Source organism: Hemitrygon akajei, chromosome 1 (assembly GCF_048418815.1).
Source record: "Hemitrygon akajei chromosome 1, sHemAka1.3, whole genome shotgun sequence".
Lineage (NCBI taxonomy): Eukaryota > Metazoa > Chordata > Chondrichthyes > Myliobatiformes > Dasyatidae > Hemitrygon > Hemitrygon akajei.
Genome location: NC_133124.1, coordinates 213,945,231 through 213,963,266, shown reverse-complemented (window position 1 = coordinate 213,963,266; position 18,036 = coordinate 213,945,231). Strand labels below are relative to the sequence as shown.

General features: G+C 39.7%; 1 protein-coding gene across 1 annotated transcript; it reads left to right on the top strand.

The window, feature by feature from the left end:
- Positions 1–311: 311 nt before the first annotated feature.
- h2az2a (H2A.Z variant histone 2a) lies at positions 312–16,649 on the top strand. The gene is made up of 5 exons (XM_073060309.1): positions 312–453; positions 3,290–3,367; positions 10,043–10,156; positions 11,007–11,136; positions 16,297–16,649. The coding sequence occupies exons 1-5, from the start codon at positions 451–453 to the stop codon at positions 16,356–16,358; spliced, it is 387 nt and encodes a 128-aa protein (XP_072916410.1). The 5' UTR covers positions 312–450; the 3' UTR covers positions 16,359–16,649.
- The last annotated feature ends 1,387 nt before the right edge of the window (positions 16,650–18,036 follow it).

Below are 18,036 nucleotides of genomic sequence, written 5' to 3'. Positions count from 1 at the left end.
AGGAGTTCCTTTTAGTGAACACATCGTATTAAGTTAGCAATAAATAGTAAACGCCAAATGATGGGCGGGTCGAATGTGGAAGGTCTGATCTAATTGGTCACACTTCACACGTCAAGTCCAGGCTTTTTTCCCTTTATTTTACTGCACCGGAGTTAAAATACTACAGAGCGAAATAAGGACATTTCAACTTACAAGCGGCAACACGATCGCTTGTGTGGCAAATACCTCTCAAAACGCCGCGTGCGAAAAACAATTTTTTAAAAACCGTTGGGAGGGAGGAAAGACGTTAAAAGAAGGGAGGCGGTGATTGGGCGGGTGGCGGGTTTGAATGAGTATGCGGGGCGGCGATTGGCCGGGAGCCCCGGACGTCGGCGGGCCGCTGTGAAGTGTCGGTTATTGTTTGAGTGGAGAGTGGGCGCGAGGTGGTGGAGAGTGCTGACAGGAACGGACATGGTGAGTGCGTCCCGACACGGGCTGATCACTAAACCCATCGCCGGTTGGCGGCACTCGTATTGCTCCCCTTTCCCCCCAGATTTCCCCCCCCCCTCACCTCCCCCCGGGCGCTTTTTGAAAAAATCTGGCTGGCTGGGGGATTGCTGCCAGAGCCCCTCCGGACACCGACAGCCGCCGCTCGGACTTGCCTCGGTCTCCGGGCGCACTCGCCGCTCGACTTTACTTCGTGCCGCCGTGGTCACTTTCGGGTTTGTGGGGAGCGTTTGGATGGGCACCCTCTTCCCCTTTTCCCTCCTCTCCCTGTGCCAGGGTGCCGGCAGCTAGGCGGCCGCTTATCCCTTCCGAGCGCGGGATTTCTGTTGGCATCACCGCCACCGAGTGAAGAGGATGGGGGGCAACCCGGCGGGGCAGAGGGGTATGAGGGCCCCTCTGGAGGATAGTTGAGGGGAGGGGTGGGTTGGTTTTCTTTCCCCTCCCTGCGTCCGGGCTGACTGACAGCTCACTGGCGGGAAAAGCTGTCCAGCCCTCGCATCTCCCGAGGGCTGCAAACTGTTCAAGTTCAGGAACTCTGCCAGTTGTCATCGCAGTCGGCTGCACACGCATCGAACCGGATAACTTTTTTTTTAATCCAAACTCCAGTTCGAATGCGCAATCGGCGTGCAAATCTCACTTCTGTAGTTTTGGCAAGTTCCGAAAGCGTTTGCATTTTCCTGTCGCAGCTGCAAGTGTGTAATGTGCAGCCTTAAATGTTTAGGTATGTTTATACAGTTTGGATTTAGATGTTACTTCGGTTTCATCTGAGAGTGAAGTGCATCAGTGCTTGTACTTTCCGATTACACTTGTAACGATATACGTTAACGTGCACCTTCTACAATATTTGGCGGATTAGATCGGTTATGTTCATACAGATTTGATTGAGATATTCTTTTGATTTAATCTGAGATTGAAGTGTATGTTCCTGTTACACTTATAACAATGTACGTTAATATGCAATTTCTAGAAGATTGGCAGACTAAACAGGTTATATTCCTAAAGATTTGATTGAGATATCTTTTTGCTTTCGTGTGAGATTGAAGTGCGTAAGTGCTTGCATTTTCATGTTACACTTCTAATTTCTAGAATATTGGTTAGACAGATTATAAACATTTATAATTTGACCGAGATTGAAGTGCGTGTTGTAAAGTGTCGACTAATTTGCATGTAAATCGTGGTTGTCAGTATGTTTCATGTTTTGAGATTAATCTAGGAAACATTCATAAATTGGTACTTCAATATTTGTGGTGACTCATAGTACTGGGGTGGAAATCTGTAACTTTGGTTATGTCATCTGAGGGGGTTACCGTGCCAGCATAAATTACTTATCGATATTTCTGTGAATTATTCGAATCTCCATTGATTTAAAGGAGTGATGCTCTTTTGTGAAATCATTAATGGTTGTTATGTGTCGGAGCAGCTGAATTAAATACTTGTCCCATTTCCAGACTTACTGCTGTGCACTTGGATGGAGGAGGTTGGCATCGCTGATGGGGTGTGGGTCTACATTCATGCTAAGTGATTTGCTAAGAGCATGAACAGCAATATTTTTAGTTGGCTTTATTTAACTGATTTATTACCATTATATTCAGCAAAAATTCTGTGTTAAACGTAACTCCAGCCAGAGAGCAAATTTTACCCAGTAAAAAAAATGTTGCTGCATCTTTGATCAGCTGTCAACTCAGAACTCATGGGTGACTAGATTGTAACCTTGTTTTTCATTATTGAACATCCGACATCTTAATTATTTACATCCTATTCATGTTGAGATCATTAAATAACCTTGTGACAGACACTTGCTAAAATAGATAAGAGTTGCACTAAATGCTTTTTATCAATCTTGATGCCTCAAAACCATGTACAGTATCCCATTTTGTATATGAAAGTAGAAGCATTGTTCAGATGGCGAACATACTTAAAAAAACTAACAAATTCACAATAGTGGTTTTGATAAGGAGAAAACTTGGGCCAAGCCTTTCGTTTTCAATCTTATGAATGGCCTAGATAGAGTGAATATGGAGAGAATGCTTCCAATAGTGGGACAGTCTAGGACCAGAGGGTGCAGCCTCAGAGCAGAGGAAGAGGAATTTCTTTAGCCAGAGGGTGGTGAATCTGTAGAATCCATTGCGCAGATGAATCATTTGGCTATATTTAAACTGGAAGTTAATATGTTCTTTATTAGTAAAGGTAATGGGGAGAAAGTGGGTAAACAGGGTTGAAAGGGATAATAAATCAGCCATGATCGAATGGCGGTGCTGAATTGATGGGCCAAATAGCCTAATTCCACTCCACTGATTTATGGAAACTATTATTACAGTGAGCATTAAAGTAGAATTTGCCAACATCAATTTGTGTATGAATTAAATATTGAATTTTAAGAAGCTTTATTTTCTGAGTGCTTTAAATTTGGAAGACTGGACACAGGTGTTAATATCTAATTGTAAAGTAACAGTGCCTGCATGTCCTGAGCTGGGTTTTTAAATGATTTTTTTCTACTTCCTCAATTAAATTCTTATTCCATCCAATGAAGGTGGAGTAGGGATTGCATAAAATAGTTGCTTACCAGTTTGTGATGCGATGCTACCACAATTAAAATGTATAGTTTCCATTTGATTTCACAAGCAAGAATATAAATACTTTTTAAAAGTATTCACAAGTAAATGTGTTAATTGTTGAATATTTTATTGTTTTTAACAATAACATAAATATTATAGTTGGGTTTAAGTCTGTCATTATGGCATATTGTTTTGGCCCGTAGAAAACCTTTTGGATGTTATTCTCACCTTTTTACTCTCTTTGACAGGCTGGCGGGAAAGCTGGGAAGGATTCAGGAAAAGCTAAAGCTAAAGCAGTTTCCCGTTCTCAGAGAGCAGGATTACAGGTAGGCCTTCTGTTCAGATTGGACATAAGAAAATAGATTTCAGAATCAGGTCTTTATCTCTAAATAATTGAAATGCTACTTAAATATTATGAGGAAAATGTTATGTCCTAAGAGGTTGCATTTGGAATCATCAGTGAACAGCTCTACTTGGAGCAGCTGAAGATTATTTGGGCTGAGGGCTATTTCCTGAAGAACTTGCAACAGTGCCCTGGACTGCAATGATTGGCCTCCAACAAATAACTTCTCAGTGTGTCAGGTACTACCAATAGTCACTCAGTTTTCCTAATATCTATTGTTCAAAGCCTCTTTGATGCCATGTTATTCAGGATGAAGGGCTGCTTTTGCATCCTAGGGTTCAACTTCTGTATCCCAGTCCGTAATCAAGATTGTATGTTGTAATAGGATGTTTAGAACTTGATGGCACAAAGTTAACATAAACTGAGGTTTTAATCAGGTGAATTGTTACTGAGGTGATGTAAGACTTTTCTAAAGGTCTAAGTGTCATGCACAAATTTTATGATTTTCATTCTGGAAAAATGACTAGGCTTGCTTCAGTATTAATTTTTGGAGTCTGGACATTGCTGGTAAAGGCAGCATTAGGGGCTTTAAACTAATTGTCCTGATTGACCACATCAGGGGGCATTTAAGAACTGCATATAAATCAGACCTGGTGAAGTTGGGGTTTTTCTACCACGAAAGGTATTGGTACTCCTGTTGGAATTTTAGTTGAATTGTTAGTTTTGTGGTCATTCCAAATTATTAACTTAATGTAGATTTCATAGCTACCATGGTGTGATTTGAAAATTGGTCCCTGGTGTTATGTCTTGTAACTTCATGTTTACTTTAAGCGAGGCACGCATGTATCACATGGCAGCGTGATGCCATGTGCAGTTCACTTACCTGTACGAACAACCTGTTATGAGTTATTGAAACAAACAAGAATGCTTACTCAAACAATATTTACAAGTGTATATATTTATAATATTACTGAACATTAAGCAACAATTAGTCCAAAAGACCAAGGAGATGGTGGTGGACTTTAGGAGATCTAGGCCTCATATGGAGCCAGTGATCATTAATGGAGAATGTGTGGAGCAGGTTAAGACCTACAAGTATCTGGGAGTACAGTTAGACGAGAAGCTAGACTGGACTGCCAACACAGATGCCTTGTGCAGGAAGGCACAGAGTCGACTGTACTTCCTTAGAAGGTTGGCGTCATTCAATGTCTGTAGTGAGATGCTGAAGATGTTCTATAGGTCAGTTGTGGAGAGCGCCCTCTTCTTTGTGGTGGCGTGTTGGGGAGGAAGCATTAAGAAGAGGGACGCCTCACGTCTTAATAAGCTGGTAAGGAAGGCGGGCTCTGTCGTGGGCAAAGTACTGGAGAGTTTAATATCGGTAGCTGAGCGAAGGGCGCTGAGTAGGCTACGGTCAATTATGGATAACTCTGAACATCCTCTACATAGCACCATCCAGAGACAGAGAAGCAGTTTCAGCAACAGGTTACTATCGATGCAATGCTCCTCAGACAGGATGAAGAGGTCAATACTCCCCAATGCCATTAGGCTTTACAATTCAACCGCCAGGACTTAAGAACTTTTTAAAAGCTATTATTAATGCTTTTTGAGATGGTGATTTAGATGCATATCATATTTTTTTACTGAGTTAAGTATTGTATGTAATTAGTTTTGCTACAACAAGTGTATGGGGCATTGGAAAAAAGTTGAATTTCCCCATGGGGATGAATAAATTATCTATCTATCTATCTAGTCTGATAATTTTAATCACCAAGCCACTATTGCACCATACTGTCTCAATTTTCGCTCTATTTAAAATGTTCCAGCCCATATCCTTCATTGTATCTACTACACTTAACAGTTCAATGTCAGTCAAATTTCTTTGGTACAATAAATTGAAACGTGGTGGAAGGAGATCAAATTGTTTTGGCTATAGATGTTTCCATGTAGTGCATCATTTACTGATACAAGTAATCCTATAAACTAACTTTGCTAAGTTTGTTTTGATGTACCCTTCTTTGCTCACCATGGGTTAGGGAGGAATCCAGTAACTAAGTTGTGGTCTTCTCCATCAGTTTAATATTTGTTACGTTTATCACTTAGTAAAATCTTGCCATGTAGAGCACTTTTATTGTATGACAAGCCCATTATCACATATTATTATTTTAGGCTGTCTCTTGGGATTGAGAATGACTAACTTCAACTCTATAGGCCACCTCAAACTTACAAAACCAATGTAGGAACTGCAGAGGGGGGAGAAGTTGGTTGAGAGAGCAGGTGGTGGGTAGGCTGTGAAGAGTAGTTCGCACTCCTGTCTATATACAGCTGGCGCCTAATTTGAGGTTGTCAGTTCTGTCCTGGGTATTTCTTTAGAGATAATAGCCCAAAGTTTCCAAAGATTTGATAAGGATTTTGAGCTATTCAGAAAGCTTTGTGCACATCCTTGATTTTTCTTTCTCTATCTCCCTGGCAATTTCTTGCGAGGGCTTTGTTTAGAAGTCTATTAGTAGACATGCAAAAAATGTGGTCTGCAAAGTGTGGCTAATTATGCGAGGAGCTGGGGATGTTGGCCTGTTTGCCCTTCTGGTGAACTTAAAGGTGTTGTGAAGGCAATGTGGTAGATTTTTGCAGTGTGTAGATGCTTGAGCATATGCAAGAGGAGGGATCACTGCTCTCCAGTAGTAAATTTTGTGCCGGGTTGTATACCTTGACCTCTTAAATACCCTTGTCTCAACTGACCAAAGACATTGATGTCTAACTTTGTTGAGAAGTGGTTTTCAAGATGTTGTGAGTTATCTATGTTTTCCAAGATTTCAAAGTGAGTCTTTATTGTTAGTTGGTAGAGGCCTTTGAGTTCTTAGATGTAAGGCCTATCCTCTTGTATGCTATCTTGGAGCTCTGCTTCTAAGCATGCAGAAACATAAACATCAACTGCTTTTTGACCAGAGGTTTTGGTGATCTTTGTTCTAGAACATAGTTAACATAGCATGAAGAGATTTTTGTTGGTTCTGAAGATCAACACTGCTCCTACATATAGGAAGTTTGTTGAAGGTGAAGCACCTCATTGTGGTGAGAAAGATGGGAATGTGTTGGAGCAATGACGTAACCTTGTTTGACACTGATCTTCATTGAAATTGTTCTTGTCATCTTAACTAGTAATTACAGAAGGATCTTCCTGTTGTTAGTCACATGTAAAGTTAATGCCAGGAACCTTGACCACCCAGTGTGTGAAGCTGATCTTCAAATCTTTGGTTTCTCTCCATCTAGAGACAAAAGGTCTTAATCTTCATCATACCAACTGGAGGGAAAATTTGTGAAGCAGCACCACCCTCTAACGTAGCTGCCTTAATAGCCATCAGTTAGTGGGAGAGGCGTGTAAAGAGTATGGCAATTTTCAGATCTAGTTGTACACAAAAAACTTATCTCCATTTTGCTCTACTGTGGCATTTCAACAAGTATCAACCTCCTGTCCTAATCATATGAAAATCTCAGTCTGTCGGTTTTGCTTTGGAATGAATCAGCCCTGTCAATATTATAAATCATTTTGGGTAACACACAATGCTAGAGGAGCTCAGCAGCATCAATGGAAAGGAACAAACCATTGAAATTTTGAGCCAAGATTCATCTTCAGAACTGGAAAGGAAGGCTAAAGACATTGGAATTATGAATGGCGGTGGGGGGGCAGGAAGACAAGCTAGAAAATGGTAGGTGAAGCCAGGTGGGTGGGAAAGATAAATGGCTGGAGAAGAAAGAATCTAATAGGAGAGGAGAGCTTGGGAAGGAGGGACACTGGGAGGGGGGGGTAGGCAGGTAAGGAGAAGAGGTAAGAGGCCAGAGTGGGGAATAGAAGAAGGTGGGGGGGGGGGAGAGAATTTTTTTTTAATGAGGAGAAATCGATATTCATGTTATCAGTTTGGAGGCTACCTTGATGGAATATGAGGTGTTGCTCCACCACTCTGAGTGTGGCCTCTTTGTGGCAAACAGGGCAATAGACTGACATGTCAGAATGGGGATGGGGATTAAAAAAGTTGGTCACCAGGAAATTCTGCTTTGGAATGTAGTGGAGGTGCTTGCCAAAGTGGTCCTCCAATTTTAATTGGGTCTCATGTAGAGGAGGCTGCATCAGGAGCACTGGATACAATAGACGACCCCAACAGATTTGGGAGTGAAGTGTTGCCTTGTCTGGAAGGACTGTTTGAGGCCCTGAATGGAGGTGAGGGAGAAGTTGAATGGGTAACTATAGCATTTCTGTTATTTGGAGGGATATATGCCAGGAGGGAAATTAATGGGTAAGGGTGAATGAATAAGGGAATCACAGAGAGTGATCCCTATGGAAAGCAGATAGTTGGGAGGGGGAAAGTAAAGATGTGTTTGGTAGTAGGATCCCATTGAAAATGGTAGAAGTTGCAGAGAATGTTCTTGCTGCTATTTTTTAGCTTGGAAATGTGGTGAAGTGGTAACAAATTTGGCTGTATTTTCATTAACTTCTTAAAACAATAGAAGAAACTATTTCATTAGCTGAAATTAATGTGCTAGGTAACCTTTGAGGGTAGAAGTTGAAACCTGTGTGTGCCAGCTGTACTCTTCAGCACATGGTAACTAAGATATATTTTTAAAAAGTTGGACTCAGGTGCATTTATTCTTCATGTATTTATAATTTCTTTTACCTTTGTGTAGGGCTCTGAATGTTACATTCCTGAAATTTGATTAAGTTTTAGTTAAGGGCAAAAGTAAGCAGAACTCTTCGGTTGCTCCTTCCTGAAGCCTGAAAATTCTCCAGGATACACCTGATTAAATTAAGTCATATATATTGCACATAACATCAAAGAAGACATTGTAGAGTGCAAGTTTGAAATCTGGCATCATTCCATGGGCAGAGCTATTTTTGCATTTTCAAATTATTTGCCAGCCTTCTGTTCAGTAATGAACAATAATGGATCTAATATTCTGTCATGGGGTGAAATTAATGTATAAATAAGCAATTGTTCTTCGAAATAGCTTCTCAAAACGGTGTATGGGTTCTTCAAACATTCAGTTTCAACATAGTTATCCTTGCCTGGATTGCTCATTCTATCTAGCATTATTCTTTGCTCACTATCTCATAGATGGCCACAAGATTATTGTAATTCTTTAGTATGTGTTTATAAAAAATGTGTTTTTATATAAAGACTTTTTTTAAAATGTAAATTTCTACTAGGATGTGGGGTGCTTCAATACCTTTTCAGTGTGTAGTAAGGGATATTTATTTATTTAGAGATGCAGCACAGAATAGATGTTCTGACCCTTCAAACGTGCTACCCAGCGACCCTTGATTTAATCCTTACCCAATCATAGGACATTTTACAGTGACAAGTGAACCTATCCAGTCTTTGGACTGTGGGAGAAAACCCACACATTCCACAGGGAGGACGTACAACGACTCCTTACAGAGGACACTGGTATTGAACTCTAACACAAGTTATATGGTACTTTTGACTTACTTTGCAGTTAATGACACTGGATTTGCTGCCTCTAAATAGTTCTAGCTGGTTTGCTAGCTCTTTTTGCCCTGATACCATCTCAAGAGTATAACACAATTTTAAACATGGATTTGGGAACACATCATAAAGCCAATAATTGTTGGGCAACATGAGTAAGTCATTTTTTCTCTTGACTCAGTTTGCTTTCACTTCAATCATGGCTGACCTGTAATGCCTTTCTAATTGTCTCCCTTTGGGAATAACAGAAATGACTTGTTAAACTTCAGAAGGACAAAAATTATAAATATAGAATTGTTGAAGCATTCAGTATAGGAGGAGCATGTGCCTCGTGTTAATTGCTTGAAGTAATTCAACCTGCTCTTGCAAAACTTCATTTTCCCAATTCCATTTCAGAATTTGTAATTAAATCTGTTCTTTCAGTAGTATGTTCTAGATTGTGATTGCTTTAAAATGTACCTTCCAGACCATTATAGATGTGAATACTTTCTCCCTCTGTGCCTTATCAAAGTTCCTTAATTTTACACACTATAGTGTCCTTTGAGGCGAATTCCAGCTTTATTACTGGTTCTTCATGAAGGCTTTGTCATTCTCTTCAGGGTCTTGGCATTCTTCCCAAGCGTTGTCTAGAATTGGGGACAGTCCTTAAGTTGAGGGCAAACCAGTAATTTTTGTGTATAATGAAATATAGTTCAGTAGATTTGCAGGGAAGAAATTTCTTTTATTGATAGATTTAAACTGTAAATACTTCAAATATACCAGACTTTTTCATCCTTTTTGGACTCCTCAAAGCTGTAACTGGGATATTCCTTCGAAATCAACTTGTGTTTAAATTTAGTTTTCATTTTTAAGCTTGATTGGAGTAATAGTTTTTTTCATGGGTTTGCTGTGGGTGGATGTTGGCAATCAACCAGGATTTCAGTTAATAGGTATTTGGTGAAATCTGCAGAACAATTTCTGTAGTAGGATTTGTGATCTCCAGGAGAGAAGCTTGAGCTTTAAGTGAGGCAGTTGGAGATTATAGTTAAATTTAGAAGCCTTTTTATTCCAAGAAATTTTTTTGTATATTTTAATGGACTGACAGAACTTGAATGTGGAAGCTAACAATTATTCATTCTGTAATAGAATTCTAGTTTTTTTTTTGGATCAGGTTGACAGTTATCACTTGGTATTCTTTCTTCTAGTTTCCTGTAGGTCGTATTCATAGGCATTTGAAGACTCGTACTACCAGCCATGGACGGGTGGGTGCTACAGCTGCAGTGTATAGTGCAGCTATCCTTGAGTATCTCACTGCTGAGGTAGGTGATGGGGTTGACAAGTACTTCAAACATCACATGCAGTGCTTTTTTTGTGTTGGGTGAGAAGAGTGAATAAAACTCTAGGCCATGATATCTATCCGTGCTGCTAATTTTTGTCTTGATGTTTCTGTCCACCTTGATCTAAACTGCTGGTAGTTTTTTTTTTCTCTCTCCATATCTATTTCTATGGTGTTATGTTAAAAGACTTAAAGCAGTTGTTCAATGAGGATGGCAGAGAGCCAAGAGAAATAGATGAGCAGATGCTGGAAATTTGAAATGAACAGGAAGTACTTAAAATACTCAACTGGTCAGGCCACATCTGGGAAGGAATAAACATTTTGAATATTTCAGCATGACCATTCATCAGGATCTAAAATTGTGGTGGGGAAATCAAAGGTTTGGTAGGAATGATTTTTAAGAACCTGAATGCTGCAAGTTAAATAATTTAACAGACAATTCTAAACAGGAGCGTTGTGTTTGACTGCCAAAATTGCTGCGCAGTGTTATACTCTTGAGACCAACCAGTGGTTCAGCAGAAATAATGCTTGGAACTTGCGAGGTTTTCAACACTATCACTTTAATACTGTGTAAGAAAAATTATTTAGCTTATCTAATTAAAGGAGGAAACATAAATATTGTAAAGAAATGTCAGGGCGGGGCCTGAATGGAGATGTCCAGGGTAAGATTCTAGTAGCTAGTAAATGAGTAAATTTACTACGGTAATGAGAAAGTGGAATTTTAAAGAATTGTGTGCTTAATTTTGGATTTCTTGTCATTGCAGCCTGTTCAAAATAGAAATCTAGGGATATTGGGCTAAACATATTCACAATGTTCTGCTGATGTTCTCTAGGTGTTGGAGTTGGCAGGAAATGCATCCAAGGATCTGAAAGTAAAGCGTATCACACCACGTCATTTGCAATTGGCCATCCGAGGTGATGAGGAGTTGGATTCGCTGATCAAGGCAACCATTGCTGGTGGTGGTATGTATTGAAATAATAAAAGTAATAGTTCTTCAGGGCAGTAGAGTATTTCTCAGTGGGATTGAGAAGACCATTTGATTTATATAAGCCATTGCATCCAAAATTATTTTTTATAATGTATTAATATTTGTATTGTAATACAGGTTGAGTACCCCCTAATCCGACATTCCAAAATCCAAAAATGTTTTTTTGAGCACTGATACGTCAAATGGAAAATTCCACAAGGTGCTGCGAAGATTCTCAGGTGATGTGCAAATCTCTGCACATCATAGACAGTTCTGAGAAGTGACCTCACATATGTAATGAACAGAAATTAATGAAAAATAGAAAAGCTGCATAGTGAAAATTGAATATCTCAATTGTGTATTGAAAGAGTGGCTTTGTCAGCATCATTTAACAATTACAGCACGGAAACAGGCCATTTCGGCCCTTCTAGTCCGTGCCAAACGCTTACTCTCACCTAGTCCCACTGGCCCACACTCAGCCTGAACATATGCTGCTTAACAGTATGCTACTTGAAATAAGCAAAGTTCTATCACAATTAACTGAAAATTGAACTTAATTGTGAATATTCTGCAGGTTGGTTGCAAAAATTTAAGTAAATGCACAGTATTAAATTTTTTCTATATCTGCTGATCATGAAGCAACAGTGAAATTTTTGTATTTGCCAAGATCGTTGTTGATGAAGATCTAACAGTAGAACAAGTCTACAATGCTGATTTTGTTTTTTCATCTTGCATAAACCTAAAAAAAAAGTAAAATATAAATACGGTGTATCATAGCCTTTTAATCAAAACAGCATCGTAGGTGGAGACTGAGAAACTGCCATTGTTTGTTGTTCGACAGCTGATTCAGGTATTCTCTCTATGCTGTTGTTACTTTTGTTAGCCTGCACATGTTATTTTTCATTATATTATGGTATGTAAATGTTATTAAATACTGTATATGTGTGATCTAAAAGTGTGAGACTGCTTACATGTAGCACATAAATTCAGAGTCTGAAATGATGGCGATCCCAAGCTATTCATTATATATTCCAAAATCTGAGTCACTTCTGGACCAAAGCACTTCAGATAAGGGGTACTCAACCTGTAATTATGTATTAAGTGGTAATGTATTTGAAGCTACCAGAGCAACATAAAGGTAGATGCTCTGTAAGGTTGTTAGAGGAATGAACAAGGTGATGCAGACTATATTTACTTGAAAACCATTTATCTGATGCTTATAACTCTCCTGTACTGGAGTTGTATGATATTCTCAACTGTAACATTGAAATATTATGCAGGCTGTTCACCACTGCTTTTGGGTACATGTTTTTTAGAAGGGATTCATCCATAAAATATGCAAAAATGCTATTCATTGTTTCAGTCTATAGTACAAAGTTTATATTTGTACTGAAACAAGTTATTACATCAGATTGTCTTTTCACTGGCTGAGTGATAGTTTGATGTATTGTCATTAGTATTTCATCTCCTACCTCTTCAAGTTGACTGGTTAAGATTTTAATGCTCATTAGCCCTTGATAACTTATTGATATACAACTCGTGTGTGTCACTTGAAGCAAGTGCATAATGTATTTGGCCTGCATTTGACAGATTACTCCTTTACCCAAAAGGAAAGGTCTCCCTGACTATCTTAATTTACAGGATATCAACATTGTTGACTAAGTCTAGTTAACTCTTTGTTCCTTTGGAAATGAAGTACTTAAGAGTCAAAGACATTAGTGGATTGAGTCTCATAGTGGCTATTCTGAGTATGGTGTAGATTTATATGACTAGGTGATTTTATGATCAGCATTATAGCTTTTATTACAAATTCAATGACTGAATTGAAACTCAGTAGTTACTATAACTAGAGAGAAAGTTCTTGGGGAAACTGAAAGATCTAATGGTGGATAAGTCACCTGGACCAGATGGTGTACACCCAGTGTTCTGAAAGAGGTGGCTGAAGAGATTGTGGAGGCATTAGTGATGATCTTTCAAGAATTGCTAGATTCTGGAATGATCCTGGAAGACTGGAAAATTGCAAATGTCACTCCACTCTTCAAGAAGTGAAAGGCAGAAGAAAGGAAGTCAGTTAGTCTGACCTCGGTGGTTGGGGTGATGTTGGAGTTGATTATTAAGGATGAGGTCGCAGGGTATGTGGGAGCACATGATAAAAATAGGCAGTAGTCAACATGGTTTCCTCAAGGGAAATTCTTGCCTGACAAATCTGTTAGAATTCTTTGAAGAAATAACAAACAAGATAAACAAAAGAGAATCGGTTGATGTTGTATACTTGGTTTTTCAGAAGGCTGTTGACAAGGTGCCACACATGAGGCTTCTTAACAAGCTACATGATCATGGTATTACAGGAAAGATTCTAGCATAGACAAAGCTGTGGCTGATTGACAGGAGGCAAGGAGTGGTAATTAAGGGAGCCTTTTCTGGCTGGCTGCTGGTGATTAGTGATGTTCCACAGATGTCTGTTGGGACTGATTCTTTTTGATTTGTATGTCAATGAGTTGGATGATGGAATTGATGGCTTTGTTGCAGAGTTTGCAGGCGATATGAAGATAGGTGGAGGGGTGGGTAGTTTTGAGGAAGTAGAGCAGCTACAGAAGGACTTGGACAGATTAGGAGATTGGGCAAAGAAATGGCAGATGGAATTCTGTGTCAGGAAGTGTACGGTAATACACTTTGGTAGAAGAAATGAAAGGTTGACTGTTTTCTAAATGGATAGAAAATACAAAAAACGGAGATGCAAAGTGGCTTGGGAGTCCTTGTGCAGGATTCCCTAAAGGTCATCTTGCAGGTTGAGTCTGTGGTGAGGAAGGCAAACATAATGTTAACATTCATTTCAAGAGGACTAGAATATAAAAGCAAGGATATAACGTTGGGTCTTTATAAAGCACTGGAGAGGCCTCACTTGGAGTACTGTGAGCAGTTTTGGGCCCCTTTGAAAGGATGTGCTCAAAGTGGAGAGGGTTCAAAGAAGGTAAACAAAAATGATTTCAGGATTGAATGGTTCATCATATAAAGAGCATTTGGTGGCTCTGGGCCTGTATTCACTAGAATTCAGAAGAATGAGGGTGACCTCATTGAAACTTGTGGAATGGTAAAAGACCTTAATAGTGATGAAGAGAGTATGTTTCCCATGGACTGTAGGGCACAGCTTCAAAATACAGGGGTATCCTTTAAGAACAGGTGAGAAGGAATTTCTTTAGTAGTGAATCTGGAATTTGTTGCCACAAGTAGCTGTGGAGGCCAAGTCTTTAGTATATTAAAGGCAGAGGTTGATAGTTTCTTTGTTGGTCAGGGCATAAAAGGATACAAGGGAAGTACAGGACATTGGGGCTGAGAGGAAAAATGGATCAGCTGTGATGACATGGTGGAGCAGGCTCAATGGGCCAGATAGCCTAATTCTGCTCCTGTATCGTGTGGTCAGTGACTGTGATGGTGAATATCGAATTTGTTTAAAGATCAATGTTCTAGGCTCTGTTTATTAATCCAATGATTTTACAATTATACTACAATGTTAAGATGTATAAATTTGGACTTTTGCTTCAGTGTAGTATGACTTCCACTTCTACATGGAAAGTGGAAAATAAACATGTAGAAATCAATGTCGACATTTTCTGCTTGGAGTGCCATATTCAGGCTCCAGCTGAAACTCTAGGCATTGATACATTCCTGATTGTGTTGTCAAGTTCAGAACTTCATTGTTTCCCAAAATTTGGTTCCCTTTCCTTTCCTTGTACCAAAAAAAATGTGTTAATCTCTAGTTTCTCCCCCAGCACTGTCCTAGTCCATACTTCACCACCTCTGGTGATTATGGACAGTAATAAAGGAAATAACACTGCACAATGTCTCAAACCTCATTCACACTAAAATGAGCTTCAAAATTATTCAGTCTACATTAAAAAGGGGTAATTAAAAATGTATTTTAAATAACAGTCACGGCATGATAATGCTTTGAACTTTTTGCATTTCCTTCTGCAACCTGTTGTGAAAATTAGTAGAGTACTTAAATTTAAGTTATCCATGGCTTGTAGTTTTGTCATTCCTGTACCTTGATTACCATTAAGAACGTTAAATGTAGTACTGAGAACCCCTTCACTGGAAGGAAGCTGTAGAGGATCTTTAGTGTGGGATTGACTGGCATTCTGTAAGTTTTGTTATTGCACTGGTTACTGTTGGGGAAATTCATTGTGTAATTGGAAGAGATCATCCCTACAGGAATCTTTCTAATGCTTCATTTTCTTTGAACACACCAGTCAAGCCCATGTCTATAGTGATAGGAAAGTTCTGAAAATTAGTCCTGTTATCTATTAACATGTGCCCATCAACACTACTCTTGCTTCTCCCCCAGTCTCTAGATCGAGTTATACTAGGGGCAGTTTACAGAAGCAAACTAACTTGCAATATGCGTGCCTTTGAGAAACTGGAACAGTCTTGCAGATGTACAACATACAGCAAACTAGCTCAGGATTAAAAACAAGTAGCTGGTGTTATGTGGCAGCAAATGGACTTGTCAGTGTGAAGCATGATGCTTGATTAGTTTAGAATCCAGAGCTAGCATTTAGCTGTTGAATTAACTTTTTAAGAAAGTGGCATTTTGAGGTTTTAAATCTCAAAAAAAAAAATGTGCATGGAATAAGGGTTCTTGGCCATTTTCCCCTGACCAAGCACAGATTATGAGCAAGCTATTCCTGTGATAAAGCAGCTCTAATGATATCAACGTAGTCTAGTCTACGTTGGTGTTCATCAGGAATGCTAGTGGTCCTATTGTAAAATAAATTGTGAAGGTGTGTAGGATCAGGAGTTTAAACTTGTTCAAAATAAGATAGCATTTCAGTGATAGAAATACAGTAAATAGTCCATTCATAAACATAATATATACACCAGGCAGTTATAACCATTCCCATATATGCAGTGGGACACAGTGAAGCGTTAGATGCTGAGCATGTGTAATATTTTTACCTGATCTTTTTCTTCACAGTACAGCTAATCACTCAATAGTTCAATTTTAGCTACTATGTAGTGGACTGTTCTTAAGCTGTGAAAACATTCCCATCTCAAAGTTGGCCGGACCATTTTAATAGAAATGCAGCACATAGTTGTGTTAAGCCTATGCTTTCAACTGTTGCATTTTGTACATTCTTATTGCTTTCTGTTACAGGTGTGATCCCTCACATTCACAAGTCTCTGATTGGAAAGAAGGGGCAGCAGAAAACTGCATAAAGCCCAGTTTTGAACCTACCCTCTTCCTCCCTACTGTCGTACTGTAATTTGGACAGAAGAAACCTGGGGATACTTGGCATATTTTTTTTAAAAGAGTAGTTAAAATAAAATGGGAGAGTTTTAGGAGATGAATTTAGTGTTCAGTATAATCTGAAAGATCTGTTTGTATGTCCTACAGTTTAGATTTGAAGCTGTATGAATATATAACTAGAAAATGCAGCTGTTTGTCAACAACTAGGTTACATGTGTTTTATACAATAAAACAGTTCATAAAACAATTTTTTAAAAAAATTGTGTTGGCAGTGTTTCTTTTCAATAGATTATTTAAGTTGTAAAGATTAGACCAATTTGTACTGTCTAATCGCTGCTCAATTGTTGATAATTTCTATTTAGTTGGATGGATGTCATACACAATGGGCTTCTTTCCGTTCCGTATTCACGTCTATCACATCGGGTTTGGTGACACATGCCCCTGCTGGGCAACTAACATAAAGCTGAATATATCAAACGAGAAAATCTGAAGATGCTGGATCTTTTTCAAAGAAAGGGGCTTCCTTTCCTCCATCAATGTTGCCCTCAACTGCATCTCTTCCACTTAATGCACATCTGCTCTTACCCCATCCTCCTGCCACCCTAACAGGGATAGGGTTCCTCTTGTCTTCGCCTACCATCCCACCCGCCTCTGTGTCCAGCACATAATTCTCTGACACTTTCACCACCTCCAATGGGATCTCACCATCAAGCACATCTTAACCCCCTGCTTTCTGCGGGGATCACCTGCTCCCTACGTGACCCCCTTACCCATTTATCCCTCCCACTAATCTCCCTCCTGGCACCTATCCTAGCAAGTTGAACAAGTGCTACATCTCCTCCCTCACTACCTTTCAGGGCCCTAAACAGTCCTTCCAGGTGAGGTGATACTTCACCTGTGAGTCTGTTGGGGTTATAAACTGTTCGGTGCTCCCTGTGTGGCCTCCAGTGAGACCTGATGTGGATTGGGAGACTGCTTTGCTGAGCAATTACACTCCGTCTGCCAAAACAAGAGGGTCCTTCCAATGGCCATCCATTTTAATTCCACTTCCCATTCCAGTATGTCCATCCATAGCCTCCAACCTGATGTCATGAACATAGATTTCTCAAACTTAACGGTAATGTGCCCCCCTTCACCATTTCCCATCCCCTTTTCCCTCTCTCACCTTCTTGCCCGCCCATTGCCTCCCTCTGCTGTCCAACCCCCTTTTTTCTTTCTTCCATGTCCTGTTACACCAATCAACTTCACAGCTCTTTACTTCATCTGCCCCCCCTTCCCCCCCCCCCCCCCAGGTTTCACCTATCACCTTGTGTTTCTCCCTCCCTCACCTTTTAAATCTACTCCTCAGCATTTTTTCTCCAGTCCTGTCGAAGGGTTTTGGCCCGAAACATCAACTGTACTCTTCCTGGATGCTGACTGGCTGGCTGAGTTCCTCCAACATTTTGTGTGTGTTGCTGAACATACCAAATCCATATTGGGTTGCAGAAATCAATGTACATTACAATTGCACTCAATCAGCATTTCAAATCTATTCACGAACTAAAATCTTTCCTTTTGAGCTGCATGCTTGGCTTGGTTTCTGGATATCTCTGAAGCCCACAGCAAACTTCTAAAAGGGATTACTTTCTCCTTGCCTTTCTGTAATGC